An 11,326-nucleotide genomic window follows, 5' to 3' on the forward strand; every position below is an offset into this window, starting at 1 on the left:
TAATTACAATATTTTGCAATTCGTCTTTAAATAACTAGAGATAACATGTTTTCGTTACTAATAACAATGAAAGATATAAATGCTATCAATTGATTGCTTCATTATCATCACTAGAGTATCTACTTACCTTCACATTAATGAAAGGAGAAGAAAGGTGAAGAAATGAAGGAAGGAGTTAATGCTATCTACTTACCTTCACATTAATGAAAGTGAAGTGAGAATTTTTCATATGTGCCAATTTTAACTTGTTAGCAATAATGTTAATCAATTTTTGATTTTCTACTAGTGTTTTATAAAATTAAAACAAGACTATTAGATATATTAGTGATGAAAGTTATGTATAGGCAAATATATAAATAGTAAATTTTTTTGTTAAATTAATTATCATAAGAGATAATTAATAATCATTATTTTTTAAAGGACGAATTATAATAATTATTACTCCATAAAAATTTTTGAGGGGTAGTATTTACGTTAGTGGTAATATTTATGTTATTCATGGTCAATATTTTTGTCTAATAAGGTCAAATAAGTTTCAATCAGGTCTAATAAGGTCTAATAAGTTTCAATCAGATCCAATAAGGTCTAATAAGTTTCAATCAGGGCCAATAAGGTCTAATAAGTTTGAATAAGGTCAATAAGTTCCAATAAGGTCCAATAAGTTCCAATCAGGTTCAATAAGGTCCAATAAGTTGAATAAGGTCCAATCAGGTTTAATAAGTTCCAATAAGTTCAGTTTAGATAAGGTCCAATAAGTTTAGGGCCAATAAGTTGAATAGAACGCACCCCTTATTGGAATTTATTGGACCTTATTAGACCTTATTGGAGCTTATTGCACCTGATTGGAGCTTATTGCACCTGATTGAAACTTATTGGACCTTATTGTAACTTATTGCCCTTATTTAACCTTATTGCAACTTATCTGAACTTATCAGAACTTATTGAACCTGAAACTTAATTTTTTATGTAATGACAACCCCCCCCCCCCTAAAAAAAATCAAAAAAAAAAAGTAAGGGTTTTTCTACGTTATATCCTTGTATTTTTTCAATTTCTACGTTGTACCCTAAGCTTTTCAAAATTCCCCACAGTACCCTTAAACTTATCTTTTTCAACGGACAATGCCCCTACCGCGGATTATACATCATTAATTTCGTCTATTTTTGATATTCCGGTGGAACGAATCTAATTAGTGAATAACCTTCTAAGGGTTAAAACTATATATAAGTCAAATTAGTTCCAATAAATTAAAAAAAATTAATGAAATTAATGACATTTCATAAGCGGTTTGGACATCGTGCATTAAAAAAGGTAAGCTTGAGGGTACCGTGTGGAATTTTTAAAAAGTTGGGGTAAAACGTAGAAATTGAAGAAACACAAGGGTATAACGTAGAAAAACCCAAAAAATAATGACAACCGTGAACCTTTCTATAAACCTGTTTCTTTTTCCTTTTCTGGGCTTATTAGCCTTATTCACAACAGATTAGGGTTCACATTTTCAACAAAACTCAAATTTAGGCATCAATATAAAAACCTGCTCATAATTTTCATACATTAATTGTGGATAAAAAGGGTTTTCAGATTTTGTACAAAAAGTATGGGGAGTTTAATCAGGAGTTTTTTCCAATCTGTGATGAAAATGTTCAATGCAATTGTTGGAATGGCTGGGATTGCAATGGTGATCTACGGTCTATGGATGATCCGGGTTTGGCAGAAGCAAACGGGTCAATCTCCCTTCGATGATTCGGACTACCCAGTTCCATGGTCTCTCTCTTCTTAAAATTTCATGAATTTTGCGAAAAAAACATCTAAATCCTTAATTTTGAGCCATACCCATGTAATTATTGTGTATAAATTGAAGTGAGTATCTCTGGACTAGTGTTTTTGGTGTTATTAATTTTTTTCGGGTGCACTTTACTTCTTTTAAGCTTAAACTTGTTCGTCAACTTAGAAAGAGCGCAAACATTTTTCCCTCAAAAAAACAAAATGAAAAAGCGTAAACATTTCTCATGCATTGTGAACTCATAAATCCTTGATTTTCGTGTATTATGCTGTATAATACTTGGGTATCTCTAAATTAGTCAATTTGGTGAATTTTTTTTGGGTGAACAAACGGTAACGTAAACCAATTTGGTGATTAGCTGCTTAGATTAGTCAATTTGGTGTATTATGCTGCATAATACTTGGGTATCTCTAGATTAGTCAATTAGTCAATTTTTTTTGTGCATTTATTTATTATCTTAAGCTTAAATATTTTGTTAGCTTAGAGAAAGCTTTTTCTTTTCCAAATTCATGTTCTTTGAAAGAAGTTGGAAGTGGAATTCTTAGGGATGGAGTGCGTTTCTTCCTTGCATTTTTTTGTTGGTTCTGGTTTGGCTTTGTTTTGATGAGGAAAAATTGTACTATAAGGCCTTGTTTGGTTGACATCCAATTGCCTAGGAATTGCAAGTTCCAAGGAAGTTCAAGTATAAGTAGATGTTTGTTTAACTAGAGCATAGTTCCCACACAATGGGGGAAGTTGCTTACCTAGTTCCCCCTAGGTAAGTGCCACTTCCCATGAGAATTCCATCTTCCCATAGCCTATCAAATAATTTTGCTTACTTTCTAGGAAGTGAAATTTCATGGGAAGTGAAAAATCAAGAAAAGATCAACTTCCCAAGTGCAACCAAACGAGACCTAATACAACATAGACTTAGTGATTGTTTGGTATATAGGAAATTATGTAGGCATTAGAAATTCCCATGATTTTTAGATTTGGGTAGTTTTTTGGTTAACAGGATGTGTGGAAAATGAGGGCAATGAAAATTCATGGGAATTTGAAATTCCCACAAATTGTAGGAATTTATTTACCTATCCTCCCCTTGGCCACTCACAATATTTACATAAATTCCTATGAATTACAACTTTCCTTCTCGATACCAAACAATTTAGACTAATTCCTAGGAATTTTATAAGGGAATAATTTCCCACAAATTGTAAATTCCTATGGGAATTTAATTCCCATTGCAACCAAAAGAGCACTTATAATGGTCTGTGGGAACATGGCTATATAAGTTGTTGAAGTTGCTTTAGTACCTAAATCTTATAAGATGTCATTGCTCTAAAGACAATGCTTTTGAAGCAACCAAAGGATATCTATCCTATTTATATATCAATTTGATCTCTACTTGTTCAGTTCTAACTATTGGCGAAAACATGGAGAGCTAAACCTGATTATTAGATATGCCTTTTTAGCCTTGCGTTTGTCTCTTGCAACATTGACGTAGGGAGGTTAAATGCACAGTTCGACGAAGAAGCCCATCGTCGAAAAAGCCTTGAATGATTTCTACTAGTCAGACCTCTAATGTCGTAATGCTTAATGAAATACCTTTTCGGGAAGGGATTCTGGCCAACGAGTGCAAGTGTTTTGTTTTTAGTTAATTTTCGTATTATGGTTTTGCTAAGACTATTTAAATGTTTTGAGTCGTCATTAGAAGGCAAGTTTTCTTCTAATAATAATATTTTGAGAGTGTATCTCTTTTCTGGTGGGTCTGGAGTTTTGACAGATTTATCGCTTGTTTGTTCGTACTAGGAATTGCGCGTGCTTTCATTCGTAATTCCGAAATCTTATGGTTTTTCTAACCCTTTCATTTTCCATACTTCATGCAGGTTCATCTATACCTTTTTAGGACTTGGTGTTATCTTTTGTGTGATTACATGCTCAGGTCATATTGCTGCAGAAACTTTGAATGGATGCTGTTTATATCTAGTATCCTCTATTTTAGTTGGTTGATTTAAGAGCATGAGTAGAGGCATTCAGCTTCCAACTTTTTGTTTCCAGTGTAAAATAGTCCCTGTAAATTGCTTGAATTTTAATATCTGAAATTTGGCATTCATTTTATTTTATTTAGCTTCAGTCTTGTGGATGAGGAATATATTTTATTTAATTTCTCGAAGTTGGGGTGTGTGTTGCTTTCCGTTCTACAAGATTTTTTGCACTGAATCAAATTAGCTAAAATTTCTTACATTTACGAAGGAACATTATTTGTACCTTTGGTTTCTTGTTTATGATGAATCTATAGAATGCTTGTTGGTGATGTGCAATGCTGTGGAATTCCTTGCATTGCTTATTATGAGCTCCATTGAAGAAAATAATATATTCTATACCATGGGTCATTGTTTGCCTTAAAATGCCCAAGTACATGATGATTGTGTTCTTACTGCTCGTGCTAGAAGGTGTTGTAACAGCAGATGTTTTCCTGAACCATCACTGGGAGCAGGTGTTTGTCCCAAATACATCCTATAACTCTGATGGTTCGACAAAATTATTGCATTCTAAACACACTTATAATTTTTCTATGTACAGGACTTCCCAAAAGATGTTTCAGGGAATCTGCATGAGTTGAAAGTTTTTGTAGGTGAAAATTTTGATTTCTGCAAATGGATTGGCTTGTCAATTCTGGCAGCACAGGTTTCTCCTCCCTTCATCTTTATGTCTCTGTTAATGTGTCTATATCACAAAATTCTCTCTTTGTCATTGCTGGCGTACCTATGTATGCATCTAGGCTCCTCCTTTTCATGTGTATGTATATATGCTGCGCAAAAAATATTGGCAAGCATTTGCAAACTGAAATGCACATAGAAGATTGTTGCGGAATTTGACCATTCAACATCCAAAAGTACTAATTAAGATTTCAGATGCTCTTAGTGGCTTGATTCAGGAATCTTCTGCTATCTGCTATAAAAAATTGCTTGAACTTTCTAGTACCTTGTTGATTGTATATTTGTATTGAAATACTTTTCAGAGCCTTAGAACAGATCATGTTATTGATAACATCTTGAAGTAGGTCCAGCCTTCTGCATTTTATGTGACACCTCTATAATATATGTATCTTTTTACAAAAACAAGTCTGAATTTAGATTGCAGTCATTACTCTTGCAGTCTTGCTTGTAATGATGAATCACATGCCTCTATATAGTATAGATTTGGGGCGGGTCTTACCTAATATTGTTCTGTTTTACGCTCTATTGGACATATGCCTTATTTCCAAAAGTGAAGGAAGAATAAAGAAAGAATTGAGTGACATGAACTGTGGTGAAGAGAAGGGCATGGGGACACAGGTGGAAGCAGAAACATGTTATTTAATTTTTATCAATTAATTGTGGTTTCTTCCAACCTATCATTTAATCTGTGGCTCTGTTTCTTTCTCTCTCTCTGTCTGAACACCTCTTGGTGCCACATTCTGCTTGGACGGGAGTGGAGAAAACTCTTCGAGAGTCTATCTAGATTAGGATATCCTTCGCTAACAGTGGGAAGCTCTCTTTTATCTCCAATCTAATCAATAATAGTAGATATAAAGAGCGCTCCTTAGGGATATGGATTATCGACAAGAAAATGTACAAGTCACGGATCAATTGAAGCAATGATTTTCTAGAGAACTGGTACTGTTTTGGATGCTATTGCAGGGAAAAGAGATGTACGAGTACCAGCAGTGGCCAAAATTAGAATTTTGAAATGCAACCTAAAGAGTGGTCATTTTAAATTTCTATTCTTGATACTCTAATGACCAATGAAGCACGAGTACTCCTCATCGAATCCCGTACAGGGGATGGGGATAGGGCGAATTCGCCTCAGATTCGTCCCCGAAACGAATCGAGATGGGTGGGTACGTGGGTTATGTGTGGGGACGAATTATGGAAGGGCAAAAATCAGATCTAGGGTTTACTCAAAAATTTCGTACTCTCTCACTTGAACTAAGAAGCTAAATCGCCCACTGTCGTCGGCTGCCACCTCCGGCAGCTCCTCCTTCGTCCCGGCTCCTCCTTCGTTGCAGCTCCTCCTTCGTCGCAGCCGTTGGAGATGTTTCCCATGAAAGGAACTCCTCTCTTGTTGTAAAAATTGATGGGTTTTATGGTCTGATACCTCCCTTTTCCTTTTATTTTAAATTATTTAGGTGCTGCACAGCTGTACTATTCTCCTTTTTCTCACAAATTCTTTTTTTTAGGCTAAACTCATGTGCTCACTTGTTAGCTTTTCTTGACTCTTTTTTCTTAATCTAATCTTTGACTTTTCGACCCTTATAATAATAAGAGTTTTTGTTATTGCATTACTTTTTAATTACGAAATACTATTATTTAATATTTTACTATTAATTACAATCAAAAATATTTCTTAGGGGCAACTGAAACTTTTAAAAATAATATATTTACTGAATTCAAGCCGTACCCATTTTCGAAAATTTTAGTTTTGGCGTTTTCTGTCTGCGTATCACGGATACATGACCGTCCCCGTATCCTTATCCGTGCTACCTAGCTACAGATTTATGTCGTGCTCCATGCCATCAACCTCACAAATACACAAATACACACTCTCCTCCTCCAAATGCTCTTTTCTCTCTACACCACCATCTTTTTCAAGGCCACTATTTATTTAACCTCAAAATGAAGATAGTTGTGAAGTGATGGGTGAGTAGGTCGTGAAGGTGGCGATAGGCGGCGACGACAATTATGGTGGTGGTGGAGGAGAGAGAAGCGAGTAGTTGCAAGCCTAGATGAAGATGAAGGATGCATTCTTGTACTTAAATCTACAAATTCTGGTATTTAAATTTTTAGTGTTTACCAAATACTACATTTGGAATTGAATTCTCACATTTTAAATTCTAGATTTGAATTTGAATATTTGAAATGAAATGCAAGTTTCCAAATACTACCTTGAGGAATTGACTCGCTGGGTTCATATCAACTCATTCTATTGGAACTCATTCTACTTCATTGGGAATTATATGATTGATATGATTACTAAACCAAGAAGTCTAATAATCAAGTATGAATGTAAATCTTGAAGAAAAGACTCCAAGAATTTCGAACAACAAGCAATAAAGTCGAACAAAGGGATATGAATTTATTCAAGATCACTCCTGAAACTTGAATAAAAACTCTAAACACTCTTAAAACACTCCTGAATGAAGATGTTTAACACTAAGTATTCAACACTCCTGAAGAATAATTAATGGTTTCAATTGTTAAGCTAGCAAGCAAACAATCAAGAAGATGTATATAACTCAAAATCACTCTAAGTATTATTGAAAGAAATCGGTCCCTTTATACAGGGTACAACTTAGGCTAATCCAACTATGAAAACATAAACTTATACTAATTCTACTAGGAAAACATAAACTTATCCTACTCCTAATTAGTAAAACACACGCCTAAAGATAACATGTACAAGTCACATGTTTATCTTGTAAAACATAAACATAGCAATCCTAACAGAACTAGGATTCTATGTATCAAGCAAGGAGTAATCCTAACAGAACTAGGACTCCTCTTCACTCCTTTCCACGCCTCCTTCTAAGTCCCATGTTATCACACAAGCCAAGACTTGTTCTTGTTCTTGATTTGGAACCCTAAGGTGTCCATGGTCAAGTCAATAGGCTCATGGTTAACAAGTGCCTTTGCATCCATATCATTCTCCCCCTCCACAAAAGAATTTGCCCTCAAATTCTCATCATCATAGTAAGGAGATAGATCACCCACATTGAAAGTAGCACTTACATTCCCAAACTCATCTGGCAAGTCTATTTGGTAAGCACTATCTCCAATGACTCCAATTACCTCAAATGGACCATCAGCTCGAGGCATAAGCTTGTTCTTCCTTTTGCTAGGAAACCTTTCCTTCCTCAAATGTATCCATACAAGATCACCAACCTTAAACCTATGTTGTTTGCGCCCCTTGTTAGCTCTTTTCTTGTATTGGATGTTCATCTTCTCAATCCTTGCCTTCACTTGTTCACAAGTCTTGTTGAATGCTTCTAATCTCTTCTTTGCATCCATATCAATGATTTACTTTCTCTTTTCTTGAAGAACATATTGTTCAAGCTGCGATGTTACCTACTTAATATAAATGCTACATTAAGATGGGTTTGAGGTTGGAACTTGGGTGATATGAAGTTCGCAAATATGATCCGACCTTCAGATTCCTATTCTTTATTTCTATCCAGTGTTATGGTTTGATACTTAAAACTCTTATATTTCAAACCATAAGTTTTCTGCTCAAGATTGTAATGATCAATTTTCGTTAAATGAGTGGCTGAACTGGAAATCTGGAATGAGGCTTTTACATGAAAGAAAGGATGATATGGTATGATGTCATCGCTTAAGAAGGGATACATGGCATTGCGTCCATTGCCCACACTTTTTATAATAATCATAGGTAAGATTATTCACTTATAAATTTTTTTCCTTACTTAAACAAGAATGGAGGAGAGCTTCCTTAACCTACTAATCCTTCAAATACAAATGGTTTCCTTTTCTTTTCTTTTCTTTTTGAGGTAAAGTTAAGCTTGACTCTTTTCTATGGTCTAGAAGTAAGTGGTGGGGATGACAAGAAATGTTGGATTTCGACCGATTTACTTTTGGTAGGAAATGAAAAGAATGGAGAGGGAAAGATATGAAATCGTGAGTTCCGCCCAATGTGCTCAGGCTAATGTAAAGAATCCAAAACACAGGAAGAGAAAGTTCTGTCTAAGTTGTTTTGAGACTGAATGAATAATTTGTATCTTTAGACTTTGTTAGCTGTTCTTAAGTTGTTTAAATGCTAATGCAAAAAAGTGTTCCTTATACGTTTCAAGAAATGAACCTTTGTCCTCCTTGTGACTGCGTGAAAAAAATTCGTGAGGTCTTATTTATTTTCAATATATTGAGCGAAAATAAATAGTGTTATTTCCCTATTACTTATTTCTTATTCATTCCATTGACACCCTCCCCCCTACTAAGTCTAAAAAATGTTTTTAGACAGTCACTTTAGGTAGTAAACTCATAATTAATTTGTTAGTTGCTTGGTGAATAAGCTAGGTAGTTTCTTAGGGGAAATTCTCTACATATAGAGCAAATTAGAGAGAGACGTTGATATTGTGGACTGTTTGGTTTAACTTATAAGAGTTGATTGGGAGAGAATCAAGCCGCTCGAAAGCTTGAATCCTTTATCATTGTTATTTTACTGTAGTCTGGTATTCATCAATAGAACGTCTTTTCTTCACTTTTTTTCAATATTTCCTTTCCAATATGTCCTAAGCGAAGTTAGTTGCTAGCATCATATGCTGTTCTTTGCCTGTCAATTACCAACATTGAACACTTGTTTCAGGGACTGTCATTTCTGCTGGCTATGGTGCTGAAAGCTATGGGCCCGCATAGAGAAAGATACTATGACAGTGATGAGGAGTATGCCTCTACAAGGCATCCTCTTTTGAGAAACTCTGCTAATCCGCCTCATGTTGCTGTTGACCCTCTCTATATGCCTAATAAGTGACCACAACATATGGGCTTCATGTGGTAAGTCTTATAGTAGTTAATAGTTATTTGCATGAAAGCAAACAGTCTTCAAGTTTGCTAGTTCTTGCTTCGCTCTTCTCTTTGCAGGAGAATTAATCTCATTAATATCATTTTTGTTTTTTTTAATATGTATCAATTAATTACTCCCTTTGTTTCTTTTTATAAGTTACACTTACACTTTTCACGCATGCCAATACAAAACTTCGAGGAAATATATCTTTAGTTTTATATTTGTAAAAATTATAAAATGTACGTATTAATTAAATACATACTAAGACGAATCTAGTAAGATCCCACATGACTGTTTTTGTTCACATATAAATCACAAAGGAGAGTCAAAGTGCAATTCGTGAATAGTGAAAAATGTCAAAGTGTAACAATTAAAAAGAAACGGAGGTAGTATAATGTATCTAGCTTTCTTTTTAACGATTACATCTTCCTTCCCTAATAAATGAACTGACTTGTCTTTGCCTCCCTCCTCCCTGTACCCTTCCCTTACCTCCTGCCACCGCCCCAAAATTAGTGATTTTGTTGGTGACTTGCATTTTCCACATGCACCAGAGCCACTTTCTTTTGTATATACACTTTTGACTTTTTTCCGATAGACAAGAAAACCACCACTTTTTTGAACTGCCTTATGTCATGACAATAACCTAGTTTATCTAATCTACATGGTGGTAAAGCCTACAAAAATGGCCAAGGGATGCAACATACTCCACAATTTATTTGATTTGCTTCCCGGGATACATGTCGGATGTTGTTGATGTCACAAATTTGGATCAGGCATCTAATATCTTCGGTGAGTAACTGAATCTTCCAGATGTGCACCTTCATCTGCATTATAGCAATTATCATATTGCCAATTGGAGGCCGTTGCGGAGAGCATTTGCTTCTGCCATTAGTAAATTGAAGTGGCTACCTCAAAGGTGGCAACATGTTAATTTTCTCTTATAAATTTATCAAAAATTTAGCTTATATAGGGCAGGGGCAAGGGGTAGGGGCAGGAGGTGAAGATGGACGTTGCCAAGAAACTTAAAGTTTATTATATCTTCTAATATCTGTTTTTGAAAAATACAGTTTCTTTACCCATCTTGTCCCTTGATGACCAAGTGTCTTCTTTTTTCTAGAATATTGGATGATTGAATCTTCACTACCAAGATTCCATGGAAAGGGTGTGACAGCTTGTGGATGGCTGATTTTCGTTTATGAAGATTATTAATTCATCCAGGAGATACTGTTTTTGTGTTTAATGAATGTAAATTTTGTGTATATGTAATGTGTTCATCCTCAGTCTTCCATAGGCTTGTAAAAGTTCCTTTGAGTTCCTTGTTTCAGTACTAATGTGATTATCAATTGATCAAAGTGACAATCCATCGGATTTGCAACAATACCGAGAGCCACCTAGCTTGATACTCAACCTCAGCTAATATTGGAGCTACGGGTTCATCACCGCATCCACCAGCTTAGTCTAACTTCCTCAACAAGCTTTATTCTAAGTTTGTTATGTTAGTTAGAGGTTGTAATGAGTTGGTTAGATAATTTATTATTACCTTTAATTAATTCTTTTACATAGATCTGTAACATAAATAGATACTTTGTATCTCTCTAGATTGTATTCAATCCTTACAATCAATCAATGATTTCAATCTCTTAGATTCTCTCACCTTTAATTCTTACAATCAATCAATGAGTTCAATCTCTTAGATTCTCTCAAATATATTACTTTCTCTCTCTAAGCTTAGCAAAGCTTATCATGGTATTAGAGCAGGAAATCGTTTTTTCCGACTCAATTTTTTCTCTGAAAAGTTTTTGTGTAATTGTTGCAAAAGGAAAGCCAATATCTGGTTTGATTTCTCTGGAATCAAGTGATTAAATACAAGTTTCTAATTATGTTTTCGTTGAACAATTCTCGTCAAAATTATTCCGCTCTTTGCTATTTGAGATAAGTTTTTTTGCTTATGATTATGATTTTAGCTTAAATCTGAAATCATCTGAAATGGCTTGTTTTTTTTACTACAA

At 34.7% G+C, this 11,326-nt stretch overlaps 1 protein-coding gene across 6 annotated transcripts; it reads left to right on the forward strand.

Moving 5' to 3' along the window:
* Positions 1-1,444: 1,444 nt before the first annotated feature.
* On the forward strand, positions 1,445-10,970 carry LOC104903054 (tetraspanin-19). 6 transcript variants are annotated; one of them, XR_002040894.3, is made up of 7 exons: positions 1,445-1,762; positions 3,647-3,746; positions 4,177-4,257; positions 4,344-4,448; positions 9,120-9,307; positions 9,991-10,106; positions 10,435-10,970. XR_002040894.3 is itself a non-coding variant. In XM_057391745.1 (6 exons), exons 1-5 carry the CDS (start codon positions 1,596-1,598, stop codon positions 9,282-9,284), a joined length of 618 nt encoding a protein of 205 aa, XP_057247728.1. In that variant the 5' UTR covers positions 1,445-1,595; the 3' UTR covers positions 9,285-9,305; positions 10,448-10,970. The 6 variants fall into 6 exon arrangements, 5 of the variants coding, with proteins under 5 accessions (XP_057247728.1, XP_057247727.1, XP_048491997.1 ...); XM_057391745.1 differs by lacking the exon at positions 9,991-10,106 and having other exon boundaries at positions 9,120-9,305; positions 10,448-10,970; XM_057391744.1 differs by lacking the exon at positions 10,435-10,970 and having other exon boundaries at positions 9,991-10,316.
* Positions 10,971-11,326: the final 356 nt, after the last annotated feature.

This window comes from Beta vulgaris, chromosome 9 (assembly GCF_026745355.1).
Source record: "Beta vulgaris subsp. vulgaris cultivar EL10 chromosome 9, EL10.2, whole genome shotgun sequence".
NCBI classification, from domain to species: domain Eukaryota; kingdom Viridiplantae; phylum Streptophyta; class Magnoliopsida; order Caryophyllales; family Amaranthaceae; genus Beta; species Beta vulgaris.